At 51.0% G+C, this 17972-nt stretch overlaps 1 protein-coding gene across 1 annotated transcript in view; it reads left to right on the top strand.

Annotated features, from left to right (window-relative positions):
- mmp24 (matrix metallopeptidase 24) overlaps positions 1-17972 on the top strand; it is a 168682-nt gene that overhangs the window by 127758 nt on the left and 22952 nt on the right. Inside the window, exons 4-5 of the mRNA XM_086004301.1 lie at positions 7539-7843; positions 16766-16927. Coding sequence (XP_085860427.1) covers positions 7539-7843; positions 16766-16927 — 467 coding nt within the window. The remainder of the gene's footprint in view (positions 1-7538; positions 7844-16765; positions 16928-17972) is intronic.

Below are 17972 nucleotides of genomic sequence, written 5' to 3'. Positions count from 1 at the left end.
GAGTTAGGACACGGGGCAGTGAGCACAGGGGGTGATGGGTGAACGGGACTCGGTGTGAGTTAGGACACGGGGGCAGCAGAGCTTTCGATGAGCTGAAGTTTATGGAGGGTGGAAGACGGGAGGCCGGCCAGGAGAGTGTCGGAATAGTCGAGTCTGGAGGTAACAAAGGCATGGATGAGGGTTTCAGCAGCAGATGAGCTGAGGCAAGGGGTGGAGACGGGCGATGTTACGGAGGTGGAAATAGACAGTCTTAGTGATGGAGTGGATATGTGGTCGGAAGCTCAGCTCAGGGTCCAATAGGACAGCAAGGTTGCGAATGGTCTGGTTCAGCCTCAGATAGTGGTCAGGGAGAGGGATGGAGGTGGTGGCGAGGGAACGGAGTTTGTGGTGGGTACCAAAGAACGCTCACAAAACTGAGGTCAGTTAGCCTCAAAGGAAAATCCTTCAGTGGCTGGAGTCATAGCTGACGCATAGGAAGATGGTGGTGATTTTCAGAGCCCAAGGATATTTATATGAGTGCCAGGCAGTGACCAAGAGGAAACCTAACCTCCTTCCTGACCTTCACCCACACAGAATCCCCACCATTAACATCTTGCGTCTCACCATTGACCAGAGCGTAACTAAATCATAAGAGCAGGGTGGAAGCTGGATAGTTGCCCCCGCCCACACTTCCCCCCTCGCGTGCCCCCCGCCCCCCCGCGCACTCCACCCCTCACGCTATCATTAGCACACACACACTCACACCCCACGCAGTCATTAACAAACATACAATGACACTCATTGGATTTTAATGAACACCGTTTCATTCTGAGGCTGGACAATTGTTCATTGCGACCCAGCGTGTTATAGAGTTGAGTGCTGGGTGCAGTGCAGTAATCTAATGTTTTAACAGTTATTGTTTTGCTTAGCCTATATAAATGGATGAATGAGGAATTGTCTCTCATCTTACAAAAGTTCATTATCACAATTTGTGAAAAACTCTCATCTCTCTGCACTGTGTGCCTGGAGGTTACAGCTGCCCACGTTGGTTGGCCAATAGTTGGTTGATTTTGCTGTGTCTGCTACTTTACCGAGCGATTAACCTGTTTATGATAACCAGGTCAGGGGGACTGGTAACCAGGTGATCACTGGTCGGGGGACCGGTAACCAAGCGATCACTGGTTGGGGGACCGGTAACCAGGCGATCACTGGTCGGGGGACCGGTAACCAAGCGATCACTGGTCGGGGGACCGGTAACCAAGTGATCACTGGTCGGGGGACCGGTAACCAGGTGATCACTGGTCAGGGGACGGTAACCAAGCGATCACTGGTCGGGGGACCGGTAACCAGGTGATCACTGGTCAGGGGACGGTAACCAAGCGATCACTGGTTGGGGGACCGGTAACCAAGCGATCACTGGTCGGGGGACCGGTAACCAAGCAATCACTGGTCGAGGGACCGGTAACCAAGTGATCACTGGTCGGGGGACCGGTAACCAGGCGATCACTGGTCGAGGGACCGGTAACCAAGCGATCACTGGTTGGGGGACCGGTAACCAGGCGATCACTGGTCGAGGGACCGGTAACCAAGCGATCACTGGTTGGGGGACCGGTAACCAAGTGATCACTGGTCGGGGGACCGGTAACCAGGCGATCACTGGTCAGGGGACGGTAACCAAGCGATCACTGGTCGGGGGACCGGTAACCAGGTGATCACTGGTCAGGGAACGGTAACCAAGCGATCACTGGTCGGGGGAACTGGTAACCAAGCGATCAGAGCGGCAGCGGCGAGAACTCGAGCAGCGGCAGTATAAAAAGGTAAGCCTGAGCGTGGGTGGGCCTCAGAACTTACCAATCTCCAATCTCAGGGAGAGAAGTAAAACGTAATCGAGGTGTGACGTCACCACAAAGCAGGTAAGTGATTGGTTGGGAGTATTTCTCTCTTTTTTAAAAACTTTAACTCTGTGGTTTATAGTTTTTAAGGTCTCTGTGGTGTAGCGGGACAGTTTGTAAACCAGGGCCCTTAAAGATATCATTTAAAAATAATAATAATAAATTTAATTAATTACATAGAATGGCAGAGCAGGTGATGTGTTACTGCTGCAATATGTGGGAGCTGGTGGACACCATTGATGTTCACGGTGATTACATTTGCAGTAAGTGTTGGCTGCTCGAGGAACTCCGGCTCCGTGTTGATGAGCTGGAGTCCGAGCTTCAAACACTGCGACACATCAGGGAGGGGGAGAGTTACCTTGACTCTGTGTTCCAGGAAGTAGTCACACCAATTAGATTAACTAATTCAGATGTAGTCCGTGGTCAGGGACAGGAGGGTGTGACTATGAGTGAGGCAGGTACGGGGATCCAGGAGGAAGTGTTGGAGGAGCCGCAGCCCTTGCTCTTGTCTAACAGGTTCAAGGCTCTTACTCCCTGTGGGGACGGGAACGGGGACTGCAGGGAGGATGAGAAACCTGGCCACAGCACCGTAGAACGGGGGGCCATTCAAGTGGGGGGAGTAAAAAGAAATGTTGTAGTGGTAGGGGATAGTATCATTAGGGGGATAGATAGGGTTCTTTGCAGCCGAGAGCGAGAGTCCCGAAGGCTGTGTTGCCTGCCCGGTGCCAGGGTTAAGGACATCTCCTCTGGGCTGGAGAGAAACTTGGAGTGGGAGGGGGAGGATCCAGTTGTCGTGGTCCATGTTGGTACCAACGACATAGATAGGACAAGGAAAGAGGTTCTGCTGAGGGAGTTTGAGCAGCTAGGGGCCAAATTAAAAAGCAGAACCACAAGGGTAATAATCTCTGGATTATTACCTGAGCCACGAGCAAATTTGGCTAGGGTAAATAAAATCAGAGAGTTAAATGCGTGGCTCAAAGACTGGTGTGGAGAAATGGGTTTTGCTTCTTGGGACACTGGCATCAGTACTGGGACAGGAGAGAGCTGTTCCGTTGGGACGGACTTCACTTGACCAGTGCTGGGACTAGAGTCCTGGCGAATCGAATAACTAGGGCTGTAGAGAGGGCTTTAAACTAATTAGTGGGGGGGAGGTTTTAAGAGAGCGAAAAATAAAAATGACAGCGGAGAAGGCAATAGAGCAAGGTAGCAGTGGGGGAATTAAAAACCAGAGAGTGTCAGGAAGGGACAGAATGTATAAAGATAAAGGTAGAGTCGTAAAGGGGGTAAAAGCAGGAATAAATTGTCACAAAACATATTTGAAAGTTCTTTATCTGAATGCACGCAGCATTCATAACAAAATAGACGAGTTGACGGTACAAATAACTACACATGGGTATGACCTGGTGGCCATTACAGAAACATGGCTGCAAGGTGACCATGACTGGGAACTAAACATCCAGGGGTATTTGACAATTAGGAAGGACAGACAGGAAGGAAAGGGAGGTGGGGTGGCTATGTTAATAAAGGATGGAATCACTGCAATAGTGAGAAATGATATTGGGTCAAAGGATCAGGATAGTGAAACAGTTTGGGTGGAGATAAGGAATAATAAGGGGAAAAAGTCACTAGTGGGCGTAGTCTATAGGCCTCCTAACAGTTGCAACTCTGTTGGTCGGAGTATAAATCAGGGCTTGTAATAAGGGAACAGCTATAATCATGGGGGATTTTAACTTTCATAGTGACTGGACAACTCAAATTGGGCAGGGCAGCCTTGAGGAAGAGTTCATAGAGTGCATTAGGGACGGGTTCCTTGAGCAGTATGTTACTGAACCAACCAGGGGGCAGGCAATCTTAGATCTGGTCCTGTGTAATGAGACAGGATTAATCAAAAATGTTCTAGTAAAGGATCCCCTTGGAATGAGTGACCATAACATGGTTGAATTCCAAATTCAGTTGGAGGGTGAGAGAGTTGGATCTCAAACCAGCATACTAAGCTTAAATAAAGGAGACTATGAAGGTATGAGAGCAGAGTTGACTAAAGTGGACTGGGAAAATAGATTAAAGTGTAAGACGGTACATGAGCAGTGGTGTACATTCAATGAGATATTTCACAACTTTCAAGAAAAATATATTCCTCTGAGGAAAAAGGGGCGTAAAAGAAAAGACAGCCATCCGTGGCTAAGTAAAGTAATAAAGGATAGTATCCGACTGAAAACAATGGCATATAAAGTAGCCAAATCTAGTGGGAGGATAGAACATTGGGAAGCATTTAAAAGCCAGCAAAGAATAACTAAAAGATTAATTAAAAAAGGGAAGATAGATTATGAAAGTAAACTAGCAAAAAATATAAAAACAGATAGTAAGAGTTTCTACAGTTATATAAAAAGAAAAAGGGTGGCTAAAGTGAATGTTGGTCCCTTAGAGGACGAGACCGGGAAATTAGTGGTGGGGAACATGGAGATGGTAAAAACGCTGAACAAGTATTTTGTATCAGTCTTTACAGTAGAAGACACTAAAAATATCCCAACACTGGACAAACAGGGGGCTATAAGGGGGGGAGGAGTTAAACACGATTAAAATCATAAAGGAGGTGGCACTCAGTAAGATAATGGGACTAAAGGCGGATAAATCCCCTGGACCTGATGGCTTACATCCTAGGGTCTTGAGAGAAGTAGCGGTAGGGATTGTGGATGCATTCGTGGTAATTTTCCAAAACTCCCTGGATTCAGGAAAGGTCCCAGCAGATTGGAAAACTGCTAATGTAACGCCCTTATTTAAAAAGGGAAGTAGACAAAAGGCTGGAAACTATAGACCAGTTAGCCTAACATCTGTGGTTGGCAAAATGTTGGAGTCCATTATTAAGGAAGCAGTAACAGGACATTTGGATAAGCATAATTTAATCGGACAGAGTCAGCATGCTTTCATGAAGGGGAAGTGATGTTTGACAAATTTGCTCGAATTCTTTGAGGACGTAACAAACAGGGTGGATAAAGGGGAACCAGTGGATGTGGTGTATTTGGACTTCCAAAAGGCATTTGATAAGGTGCCACACAAAAGATTACTGCACAAGATAAAAATCACAGGATTGGGGGTAATATACTGGCATGGGTGGAAGATTGGCTATCTAACAGAAAACAGAGAGTTGGGATAAATGGTTCATTCTCGGGTTGGCAATCAGTGACTAGTGTTCCGCAGGGGTCAGTGCTGGGACCCCAACTCTTTCTATATTAACGATTTGGAGGAAGGGACCGAGTGCAACGTATCCAAGTTTGCCGACGATACAAAGATGGGAGGGAAAGCAGTGAGTGAGGAGGACATAAAAAACCTGCAAAAGGACATAGACAGGCTAAGTGAGTGGGCAGAAATTTGGCAGATGGAATATAATGTTGGAAAGTGTGAGGTTATGCACTTTGGCAGAAAAAATCAAAGAGCAAGTTATTATCTAAATGGAAAGAAACTGCAAAGTGCTACAGTACAAAGGGATCTGGGGGTCCTGGAGCATGAAACACAGAAGGTTAGTATGCAGGTACAGCAGGTGATCAGGAAGGTCAATGGAATCTTGGCTTTTATTGCAAGGGGAATGGAGTACAAAAACAGGGAAGTCTTGCTGCAGTTATACAGGGTACTGGTGAGGCCACACCTGGAATACTGCGTGCAGTTTTGGTTTCCATATTTAAGAAAAGATATACTTGCTCTCGAGGCAGTTCAGCGAAGGTTCACCTGGTTGATTCCAGAGATGAGGGGGTTGACTTATGAGGAAAGGTTGAGTAGGTTGGGCCTCTACTCATTGGAATTCAGAAGAATGAGAGGCGATCTTATTGAAACATATAAGATTGTGAGGGGGCTTGATCGGGTGGATGCAATGAGGATGTTTCCACTGATGGATGAGACTAGAACTAGGGGGCATAATCTTAGAATAAGGGGCTGCCCTTTCAAAACTGAGATGAGGAGAAACTTCTTCACTCAGAGGGTAGTAAATCTATGGAATTTGCTACCCCAGAGAGCTGTGGAAGCTGCAACATTAAATAAATTTACAACGGAGATAGACAGTTTCCTAGCTGATAAGGGAATTAGGGGTTACGGGGAGCGGGCAGGGAAGTGGACGTGAGTCTAGGTTTGGATCAGCCATGATCCTATTGAATGGCGGAGCAGGCCCGAGGGGCCGTATGGCCTACTCCTGCTCCTACTTCTTATGTTCTTATGATCACTGGTCAGGGGACCGGTAACCAGGCGATCACTGGTCGGGGGCCTGGTAACCAGGCGATCGCTGGTCGGGGGACCGGTAACCAGGCGATCGCTGGTCAGTGGACCGGTAACCAGGCGATCGCTGGTCGGGGAACCGGAAACCAGGCGACCCAGTAACCAGGCGATCGCTGGTCGGGGGACCGGTAACCAGGCGATTGTTGGTCGGGGAACCGGAAACCAGGCGATCGCTGGTCAGTGGACCGGTAACCAGGCGATCGCTGGTCGGGGAACCGGAAACCAGGCGACCCAGTAACCAGGCGATCGCTGGTCGGGGGACCGGTAACCAGGCGATCGCTGATCGGGGGACCAGTAACCAGGCGATCGCCGGTCGGTGGACCGGTAACCAGACGACCCAGTAACCAGGCGATCGCTGGTCGGGGGACCGGTAACCAGACGATCGCTGGTCGGGGAACCGGTAACCAGGCGATCGCTGGTCAGGGAACCGGTAACCAAGTGATCGCTGGTCGGGGGATTGCAGAGAAGTTCATTAATGGCAAAATATTATTTAAATGGAGAGAGATTACATAATGCTGAGGTACAGAGTGATCTGGGGGTCCTCGTACATGAAACACAAAAAGTTAGCATGCAGGTACAGCAAGTAATTAGGAAGGCTAATGGAATGTTGGCCTTTATTTCAAGGGGGATGGAGTATAAAAGTAGGGAAGTCCTGTTACAACTGTACAGGGCGTTGGTGAGACCACACCTGGAGTACTGCGTACAGTTTTGGTCTCCTTATTTAAGGAAGGATATACTTGCATTGGAGGCAGTTCAGAGAAGGTTCACGAGGTTGATTCCTGGGATGAAGGGGTTGTCTTAGGAAGAAAAGTTGAGCAGGTTGGGCCTATACTCATTGGAGTTTAGAAGAATGAGAGGGGGTCTTATTGAAACATATAAGATTCTGAGGGGGCTTGACAGGGTAGATGCAGAGAGGATGTTTCCCCTCGTGGGGGAATCTAGAACTCGGGGGCATAGTTTCAGAATAAGGGGTCGCCCATTTAAAACGGAGATGAGAAGGAATTTCTTCTCTGAGGGTCGTGAATTTTTAGAATTCTCTACCCCAGAGAGCTGTGGAGGCGGAGTCATTGAATCTATTCAAGGCGGAGATAGACAGATATTTGAAAAACAGGGGAGTCGAGGGTTATGGGGAGCGGGCAGGGAAGTGGAGTTGAGGCCAAGATCAGATCAGTCATGATCTTATTGAATGGCGGAGCAGGCTCGAGGGGCTGAATGGCCTCCTCTTGCTCCTATTCCTTATGTTCTTATGTCACGATTTTCATTTCTGGGCTCGAATCTTCCAGCTCTATTTCTGTCTAACTTTTGCCTCGAGGTTTGTCCGGTGCAGCTGGGCTGGTTCTGCCTGGGTTTTGTTTTTTAAGCTACAGTATTTGCTTACAGCGAATCTTTTATTCTTTTCTCCAACAGTATACATAACTACACCCCGAAGGTGGGAGAGTATGAGACTCGTCGAGCCATCCGCCGAGCTTTCGATGTCTGGCAGAAAGTCACTCCATTGACTTTTGAGGAGATTCCTTATCACGAGATTAAGAGTGACAGAAAGGAAGCAGACATTATGATTTTCTTTGCCTCTGGTTTCCATGGGGACAGCTCCCCTTTCGATGGGGAAGGGGGCTTCTTGGCGCACGCATACTTCCCCGGACCGGGAATCGGCGGAGATACTCATTTCGACTCGGATGAACCCTGGACGCTGGGAAACTCCAATCACGATGGTTAGAGCACACTCCCCTTTAACGCATGTTGTTACGTCAAGTGATTGAAATAAAATGGTCTACAAGTCACAGCAAAGACCTAAGAAGTGAAGACTTCAAGATCTTCACCAAAGGGTCATCCAGATAAGTGCCGTGTGATCTGTAGTGAAGACTTCCTCAGGCTTTGTCTTCATGACGGGATTATTTTTACAATGTTCTTTCTTGGGGAAATGACGGAAGTGCCAAATCCTTCATCCTCCCAGCGCTGGAGTCCGGCAGGAGTGAACAGAGGGAATTCCTCAACCCATGGCTCGGCGCAGGGCTGGCCGGAGGGAAGGGTTCCGAGATCCGCTTCACTCATGATGATTCATTGAAATCTTTCTCTTAATAATTACTAACAACTCCATGTTATGAAAAGTAAAAGTGAGGGGGGCGGGGGGAGAACAGGTGGATTTATATTGAAAGGCCGGCTCCAGCTTTGATGACCAATTGGGGCAGGAGTTGAACAGAAAGAGTTGGTGTCCAAGTGGCTGGTGTGGGGGCAGTGCCGCTCTCGCCAAAGAGAAAGTTCTGCTTTCCTGCTGGGATCGGGGTCTCCGAGACAAAGGCCGGTGTTTGGGCCAATCAGGGCAGAGAGGCAGGCTGTCCTGGCTATGTTGTGACAATTCTCTGGGAGATGGATTAGGCGGTTGTACCATTCTCTGACCTCACAGCTAGAGTCCTGCCATCCCTGTCAGAAATTGAGGGAGATGTTTTCTCCCCAAGATCCTTACCCCTCCCCGCTCAAGTTGCATAGCGTGAAAACCCAAATCGAGTTTGAATCTTTGTCTCCAATTTATATTTTTAAAATTTCCAGACAGCCCAAGGCATCAACTTACATAAAGTCTTCAGCACAGAAACAGGCCATTCGGCCCAACTGGTCCATGCCAGTGTTTATGCTCCACCGAGCCTCCTCCTACTTTTCTTCATCTCACCCTATCAGCATATCCTTCTATTCCTTTCTCCCTCATGTGTTTATCGAGCCTCCCCTTAAATGCATCTCTACTATTCGCCTCAACCTCTCCCTGTGGCAGCGAGTTCTCCATTCTCACCACTCTCTGGGTAAAGAAGTTTCTCCTGAATTCCCAATTGGATTTATTCATCACTCTTATATTTATGACTCCTTGTTCTAGTCTTCCACCACAAGCGGGAACATCTCGACGTCTAGCCTGTCGAACCCTTTCATAATTTTAAAGACCTCTATCAGGTCACCCCTCAGCCTTCTCTCTCTAGAGAAAAGAACCCCGGACCGTTCAATCTTTCCCAATAGTTATAACCTCATATAAGACTAGCTGAACAGTGACCCTAATCACACGGCGGGTTTGCAATGAGTAGTTTGCCAACCATGTTTTCCTGACGATGTTCCTTGAATAAGTAGGGACCCTGAAGAACCTGTTGGTAGCTCCCAGCAGTTGGTGCAGTGACTCCCTCCGCAGCCAACACTCGGTCACTCGGCAGCCAGTCGCCCGTTTCCGTGTAGACTCAGCTGGTCGCAGCAATCAGTGCTGAGGCAAGGTCCTTTTTTAACTAGGGTGTCTACCCAGCATTATTCCTTTTATAAAAAAATCTCTGACAGCCGCTGTGAATTCTGGTCACATTTCAGATCCTTATTTATTTCTGTTGTTCAGTTGATGTTTTTGTGGAATAATTTTGTTTAAGTTGCGAGTGACGATGACATCATCGAAGGAGCAGCTGAAGCCAACGGTGTGAGTGATAAACAAACATCACACAGGAAGGAGCCAAATGCTGAGAGACCCGGGTACTGACTGTACCTCACACTCGGTGCCCACACACTGCCTGATTCGGCTCCCAATCACTTTCCCTTGATGCTGTTATCACTAACTGCTTCTAAACAAATATTCAACAACACAATAAGGACAAACACAAATAAAAGGATCTTAATTGGAGTTAGTGGAGAATAGGCAGAGTCCTGGTGATGAAATGCAGTCTTCAGTTAACTGCTCGATCTAACCCGAGAGTCAAAACCCAGCCAAGGGTTGAAGGACTGCTATAGAGCCTAAGTAGCCTGGTACTCCAGGGAATCTTGGTACTTTGTGAACCATCGATCAGACTCTTAGATGCCTAGCAACCTCCTTCCTCAAATCCATCCTTCCTCCACAGCCATTCTCATTGTTGATTGGTGAATCCACTGAGCTCCTTGTGACTGCGCTCACAGTCTCTTTCCTCATCCTCCTTGACCTCTCGGACACTGTTCACGGCCTCATTGCCCTCAGCCTCTCTTTGCCAGTTTCGGTATGGTACCTCACCCACTGTCAGCAGGTATTGGAATATGGAACATCACCCAAATCAGAAACCCGTGGCCAGCGGTTCCCAATCCACGCTGGCTGCAGGTGTGGTTACTCACCGCTGCCTCAGAATTGGAAAATCCAATCCTACATCTTCAACTGTTAGTCGTACTGTACTTGCTCGGTCACCTCGTGTATTCAGGGCTCCAGCCTTGGTCCCCTCCATCAGTTATACACTTCCCCTTGGTGATATTGTCCAAGTGAGTGGGGTCGGAATCCACCAAATGCCTGCTTTACCTTCTCCACTCCTCCATTGATCCCAAAGCTGAACCTACACCATCCCAACTGCATTCGCTGAAATTCCCTCCAGCTTAATGCCGACTCAACCTAAACCACCCTCTTCAGGTCCTGCCAGCACCCACATGCCTCACTTCATCAACGTTCCCATCAGCCACATCAACAGAAGCTCCATGTACAGCGTCACCTTGAGATGACTTTCCGTCCCCGTGTACATCTCCCTGTCAGGGTCACTTTCCTTCACCTTTTCTACCAGTCCAGCACAGTCACCGAGATCCTAATTCAGGCCTTTATTATCTCAAAGTCGGATTTATGAAATGCTGCCCTGGCTGGCATCCAGAAACTGGAACTCACTCAGAATGCCACAGCTGGTGTCATCGGAAAAGGAGGAGGCCATTCAGCCCCTCGAGCCTGTTCCGCCATTCAATTAGATCGTGGCTGATCTGTACCTCACTCCATCTATCCGCCTTGGTTCTATATCCCTTAATATCCTTGCCTAACAAAAATCCATCAATCTTAGTTTTGATATTTTCAATTGACCTCCAGCCTCAACAGCTTTTTGGGCAAGAGAGTTCCGGATTTCCACCAGCCGTTGTGTGAAGAAGTGAAGATGTGCTTCCTGACATCACCCCTGTAGTGTTCCACACTCCTGCCCTTGGCACTCCCCGCTGGCTGACTGTGCTCCACTGACTTTACAATTCTTTTCCACACCCTCAAGTCCCTCCATGGCCTTTCCTGTCCTCCGGGAGTTGGTCCTGATACTCACCGTCTACTCCTTGTCCCCATTCCCTCCATCTCACCATCAGCTGTTACACTCCAACCCTCGCACCTCCCTCTCTAAATGCCTCAACCTCCCTCCCTACTTTGAAAAGCCCCCTAAGAAAACTTCTTCTCTGACTGTGCTTTCAGCCCTTAATTCATTTTCTCTTCTTTCGTCCTGCGTGGTGCTGATCTTATCCTCCCCGCTATCAAATGATTGATTCCATGAAGAATGCTGTCGAAATGTGATTCTGGTCACGTGGACTGAATCCATAAACTGGAACACGAATCGTGGATTGTGTATATGAGGCAAAAGTGGAAAAGGATTGACTTTAGTTATTGACCATTCACTGAAAGTGTCCAGTCAGTGTGGAGCCATTACCATGATCTTGAAGGATACAACTGTCCAAACAAGCTATCAAGAACTCATATAGGTTGTTGGTCAGATCATAGAGGAGAATTTCCAAGTCCCCCTCTGCCCTGGTGCTGGAAGGGGCTGACCCAAAGTGTTCTACTCTTGTCCAGCCCATGAATACTTGTATTTCCCATTGTGGCCACTAGTGCCAGCAGAAACTAGAGGGAGTGTGTGTATCAGGCCTCTGAATTCAGAGCCTTTGTGAGGATGAAGGTGAATGGGCCACAGGCTCCTATTACCTCTAAACATCCTGGGGCAGTGGAGAAAGATTCCCTACAACGCTTCCTGAAATGCTGGAACCATGCAGGTATACCAACAAAAACAACTGCTGTGGGATGTAAAATGAAATGGACATTCTGGTGTCTTATTCCATTTACATTTGGGAGCAATCTGGGAGAAACTTTGCAGAAAATTCTCAGGAGATTAAATAGGTGGATAGCGTCTACATGGGCTGTGGGAGGAGATTAAATGGGTGGGTAGAGTCCATGATAGGGAGAGTGTACATGGGCTGTGGGAGGAGATTAAATGGGTGGGCAGAGTCCATGATAGGGGAGAGTGTACATGGGCTGTGGGAGGACATTAAATGGGTTGGTAGAGTCCATGATAGGGAGAGTGTCCATGGGCTGTGGGAGGAGATTAAATGGGTGGGTAGAGTCTGGGATAGGGAGAGTGTCCATGGGCTGTGGGAGGACATTAAATGGGTTGGTAGAGTCCATGGTAGGAGAGAGTGTACATGGGCTGTGGGATGAGATTAAATGGGTGGGTAGAGTCTGGGATAGGGAGAGTGTCCATGGGCTGTGGGAGGAGATTAAATGGGTGGGTAGAGTCCATGATAGGGAGAGTGTCCATGGGCTGTGGGAGGAGATTAAATGGGTGGGTAGAGTCCATGATAGGGGAGAGTGTCCATGGGCTGTGGGAGGAGATTAAATGGGTGGATAGAGTAAATGATAGGGAAGAGTGTACATGGGCTGTGGGAGGAGATTAAATGGGTGGGTAGAGTCCATGATAGGGGAGAGTGTCCATGGGCTGTGGGAGGAGATTAAATGGGTGGATAGAGTAAATGATAGGGAAGAGCGTACATGGGCTGTGGGAGGAGATTAAATGGGTGGGTAGAGTCTGGAATAGGGGAGAGTGTACATGGGCTGTGGGAGGAGATTAAATAGGTGGGTAGAGTCCATGATAGGGAGAGTGTACATGGGCTGTGGGAGGAGATTAAATGGGTGGGTAGAGTCCATGATAGGGGAGAGTGTCCATGGGCTGTGGGAGGAGATTAAATGGGTGGGTAGAGTCGGGGATAGGGGACAGTGTACATGGGCTGTGGGAGGACATTAAATGGGTGGGTAGAGTCTGGGACAGGGGAGAGTGTACATGGGCTGTGAGCGTGTGAACGGTGGGTTGGGGCTCATATTGGGATAGAGCAATGCTGCCCCCCCCCCCCCGCTCTATCATTTCGAAGCCGGCCAACATGGCTTTGCTGGGCTGCCTCCAATTCGGTTGCCTCTCGGCCTCCAGGTTAAACCTGTGAGTCTGCCCGGGCCTTGGCTCCACCTTCAGACTAAGTTTTTTGGTGTTCCGCAGTTCCCAGCTAATCCTGCGTTCGACCCGCGTCGACCTAACCTAGCTCCCCCGCTGGGCTGGAGTGTACATGGGTCATGGAAGGAGAAAGTGAGGTGGCTGCAATGATATTTTCTCATTCTATGCCTGCTTGTTTTCATGAACTATCCCAGTGAGAGCAATCTCACGCACAGCTCAGGTGTTTGGCAGCAGATTGACGTCATGTTTATTTCTGTTGTGATGTTTATGTTCCTCCTTCTACTTGCGACATTAAAAGAAAAAACATGAGACTATGGGGCTTAGCAAAGGTCATTTGCGCCGTCCCTCTAACGCTGCTCGCAGACCCTCGCTGTGTGAGGCCCGCAAGTTGACGTCTGTGAGGAACTTTTAGTTTTAACAATTTCTTTGTAATCCTACCTGTTGGCTCTCCAATCCTGGTATTTGCACAGAATCCTGCTGCACACCCATAGAATCTCACCCTCTCTCCCTTTTTCAACTGTATCATTCTCCTTCTCTCCCTCTCTCTCCTTCCCTATCTCCCTCTCACCCCAACTGCTCGTTTTCTTTCTCTGTCTCTCTTCCCCATCTCTACCTCTGTCTCTCTTTCTCTGTCTTTCTACCCTCTGTGTCTGTTTCTCTCCCCTCTCTGTCTCCATCTGTCTCTCTCTGCGACTGTCGCTGTCTCTCCCCTCTCGTTCTATCGCTCTCTCTTCATCCCTGCTATGATCACAAATTTGAGTTCCCATCTGTCAGTTTATGAAAAGACCTGGGCCCACAGACACTGCCTGTACAGTGTGACGCTGTATAAAGAACGAGAAAGACAGATTTGCATTTATATAGCACCTTTCACAACCTCAGGATGTTCCAAAGCACTTTACAGCCAATGAAGTACTTTTGAAGTGCAGTCACGTTTAAGTGTTGGATGAGTGATAAATATTGGCCAGGATTTGGCCAAGTAGAGCCATGGGACTTTTTACATCCACCTGAGACAGCAGACGGGGCCTCGGTTTAACGTCTCATCTGAAAGACGGCACTTCCGACAGTGCGGCGCTCCCTCAGTACTGCCCCTCCGACAGTGCGGCGCTCCCTCAGTACTGCCCCTCCGACAGTGTGGCGCTCCCTCAGTACTGCCCCTCCGACAGTGAGGCGCTCCCTCAGTACCGCCCCTCCGACAGTGCGGCGCTCCCTCAGTACTGCCCCTCCGACAGTGCGGCGCTCCCTCAGTACTGCCCCTCAGACAGTGCAGCACTCCCTCAGTACTGCCCCTCCGACAGTGCGGCGCTCCCTCAGTACTGCCCCTCCGACAGTGCGGCGCTCCCTCAGTACCGCCCCTCTGACAGTGCAGCGCTCCCTCAGTACTGCCCCTCAGACAGTGCAGCGCTCCCTCAGTACTGCCCCTCCGACAGTGCGGCGCTCCCTCAGTACTGCCCCCCCGACAGTGCAGCGCTCCCTCAGTACTGCCCCTCCGACAGTGCGGCGCTCCCTCAGTACTGCCCCTCCGACAGTGCGGCGTCCCTCAGTACTGCCCCTCCGACAGTGCGGCGTCCCTCAGTACTGCCCCTCCGACAGTGCGGCGCTCCCTCAGTACTGCCCCTCCGACAGTGTGGCGTCCCTCAGTCTGCCCCTCCGACAGTGCGGCGCTCCCTCAGTACTGCCACTCCGACAGTGCGGCGCTCCCTCAGTACTGCCCCTCCGACAGTGCGGCGTCCCTCAGTACTGCCCCTCCGACAGTGCGGCGCTCCCTCAGTACTGCCACTCCGACAGTGCGGCGCTCCCTCAGTACTGCCCTTCCGACAGTGCGGCGTCCCTCAGTACTGCCCCTCCGACAGTGCGGCGCTCCCTCAGTACTGCCACTCCGACAGTGCGGCGCTCCCTCAGTACTGCCCCTCCGACAGTGCGGCGTCCCTCAGTACTGCCCCTCCGACAGTGCGGCGCTCTCTCAGTACTGCCCCTCCGACAGTGCGGCGCTCCCTCAGTACTGCCCCTCCGACAGTGCGGCGCTCCCTCAGTACTGCCCCTCCGACAGTGCGGCGTCCCACAGTACTGCACTAGGACTGTCAGCCTGGAGTGGAGCTTGAACCTAGGACCTTCAGCCTCAGAGGTGAGTGTGCTACCCACTGAGCCACAGGTGACACCTTAGTGTGGATTGCCAGGGTCATCAGCACGTGGCAAACGTCAGACTGAGAATGGAAAGAAGGTAAAATTGGGACTTTTTGCCACTGAATAAATATTGAAATACACTATAAACATGATTTTAATTCACTGCTTGGTAGAGGAACCACCTGTGAATAGGGTATGTTGCAATTGGGAACTGTGGGTAATAACCTGATGCAGTGCAGCGTATGACAGGTAAAGCTAACCCAGATACCATCTTACAACAAGTGTCCAGCAACAAGTGTGGAACCTGAGCTTCAGCATTCCCGGTGAGCCCTGCAATCCCAGTGAATCATGGAATCCCGGTGAGCCCTGCACTCCCGGTGAGCCCTGCACTCCTGGTGAACCCTGCACTCCCAGTGAGCCCTGCACTCCCGGTGAGCCCTGCACTCCCGGTGACTCCTACACTCCCGGTGAGCCCTGCAATCCCGGTGAGCCCTGCACTCCCAGTGAGCCCTGCACTCCCGGTGACTCCTGCACTCCCGGTGAGCCCTGCAATCCCGGTGAGCCCTGCAATCCCGGTGAATCATGGAATCCCGGTGAGCCCTGCAATCCCAGTGAATCATGCAATCCCGGTGAGCCCTGTAATCCCGGTGAATCATGGAATCCCGGTGAATCATGGAATCCCGGTGAGCCCTGCACTCCCGGTGAATCCTGCAATCCCGGTGACTCCTGCAATCCTGGTGAATCATGGAATCCCGGTGAGCCCTGCAATCCCGGTGACTCCTGCAATCCCGGTGAATCCTGCAATCCCGGTGAATCCTACACTCCCGGTGAATCCTGCAATCCCGTTGAATCCTGCAATCCCGGTGACTCCTGAAATCCCGGTGACTCCTGAAATCCCGGTGAGCCCTGCAATCTCGGTGAATCCTGCAATCCCGGTGACTCCTGCAATCCCGGTGACTCCTGCAATCCCGGTGAATCCTGCAATCCCGGTGACTCCTGCAATCCCAGTGAATCATGGAATCCCGGTGAGCCCTGCAATCCCGGTGAATCCTGCAATCCCGGTGAATCCTGCAATCCCGGTGAATCCTGCAATCCAGTGAATCATGGAATCCCGGTGAGCCCTGCAATCCCGGTGAATCCTGCAAATCCGGTGACTCCTGCAATCCCGGTGAATCCTGCAATTCCGGTGAATCCTGCAATCCCGGTGACTCCTGCAATCCCGGTGAATCCTGCAATCCCGGTGAATCATGGAATTCCAGTGAATCATAGAATCCCGATGAACCCTGCAATCCCGGTGACTCCTGCAATCCCGGTGAATCCTGCAATCCCGGTGAATCATGGAATTCCAGTGAATCATAGAATCCCGATGAACCCTGCAATCCCGGTGAACCCTGCAATCCCGATGAACCCTGCAATCCCGGTGAATCCTGCAATCCAGCCACTTGATGAGGTAGATCAGTGCAGGAGAATTGGAGGGTTGGGTAAGTTTGGATTTTCAGTATTGGTTCAATCCTCCTTTTCTTTCCTTCCCAGGGAATGATCTGTTCCTGGTGGCTGTCCATGAGCTGGGCCATGCTTTGGGACTGGAGCACTCCAATGACCCCAGCGCCATCATGGCTCCCTTTTACCAATATATGGACACAGAAAACTTCAAACTACCACAGGATGATTTGCAAGGCATCCAGAAGATCTACGGTTTGTAATCGAAGCATTCACCACCTTTCCATTTCTCTCAAACAATCTCCAAGCCCTGTTGTTGCTGAGGGTTAAAGCTATTTTTCCACTTCCTGCAGTCTTTGGGTTTCATATGCTGCCCCAAAGCTGAGTAACCGGGTAGGTGACTGGTGCCCCTGGTCCTGCTGACCGTAGGAGGCATGGCAGAGGCAGGTCCAGGGTAACTGAGATTGATTTCTTCTCAATCCTGTATAGAAAAGCCTAGTTTTCTGCTCAGCACCTCCCCAGATCAGAATTCAGCAGTGAGGGAATCGCAAGTTCAGTACCAGTGGGTGGAGAAGGCCACTCCGCCCATCCATGACCAAACTCCACTGTCTCCGAGGATTTCGGGGCGGCTCTGAGCCCCAGGGGACGGATTTGAGCCCCGGGGGGAGGATGGGGTCTGGGGGGACGGGCCTGTGTCCGGGGTGGGGTCTGTGTCCGGGGTGGGGTCTGTGTCCGGGGTGGGTCTGAGCCCCGGGTGGGGTCTGTGTCCGGGGTGGGGTCTGTGTCCGGGGTGGGGTCTGTGTCCGGGGTGGGGTCTGTGTCCGGGGTGGGGTCTGTGTCCGGGGTGGGGTCTGTGTCCGGGGTGGGGTCTGTGTCCGGGGTGGGGTCTGTGTCCGGGTTGGGGTCTGTGTCCGGGGTGGGGTCTGTGTCCGGGGTGGGGTCTGTGTCCGGGGTGGGGTCTGTGTCCGGGGTGGGGTCTGAGCCTCGGGGTGGGGTCTGTGTCCGGGGTGGGGTCTGTGTCCGGGGTGGGGTCTGTGTCCGGGGTGGGGCCTGTGTCCGGGGTGGGGCCTGTGTCCGGGGTGGGGTCTGAGCCCCGGGTGGGGTCTGTGTCCGGGGCGGGGTCTGTGTCCGGGGTGGGGTCTGTGTCCGGGGTGGGGCCTGTGTCCGGGGTGGGGTCTGAGCCCCGGGTGGGGTCTGTGTCTGGGGTGGGGTCTGAGCCCCGGGTGGGGTCTGTGTCCGGGGTGGGGTCTGTGTCCGGGGTGGGGTCTGTGTCCGGGGTGGGGTCTGTGTCCGGGGTGGG

This window comes from Somniosus microcephalus, chromosome 13 (assembly GCF_052327205.1).
Source record: "Somniosus microcephalus isolate GS21.2 chromosome 13, FLI_Smic_1.0, whole genome shotgun sequence".
Taxonomy (NCBI): domain Eukaryota; kingdom Metazoa; phylum Chordata; class Chondrichthyes; order Squaliformes; family Somniosidae; genus Somniosus; species Somniosus microcephalus.
Note: the sequence above shows the minus strand (reverse complement) of the source record. Positions and strands in the feature narration are given on the sequence as shown.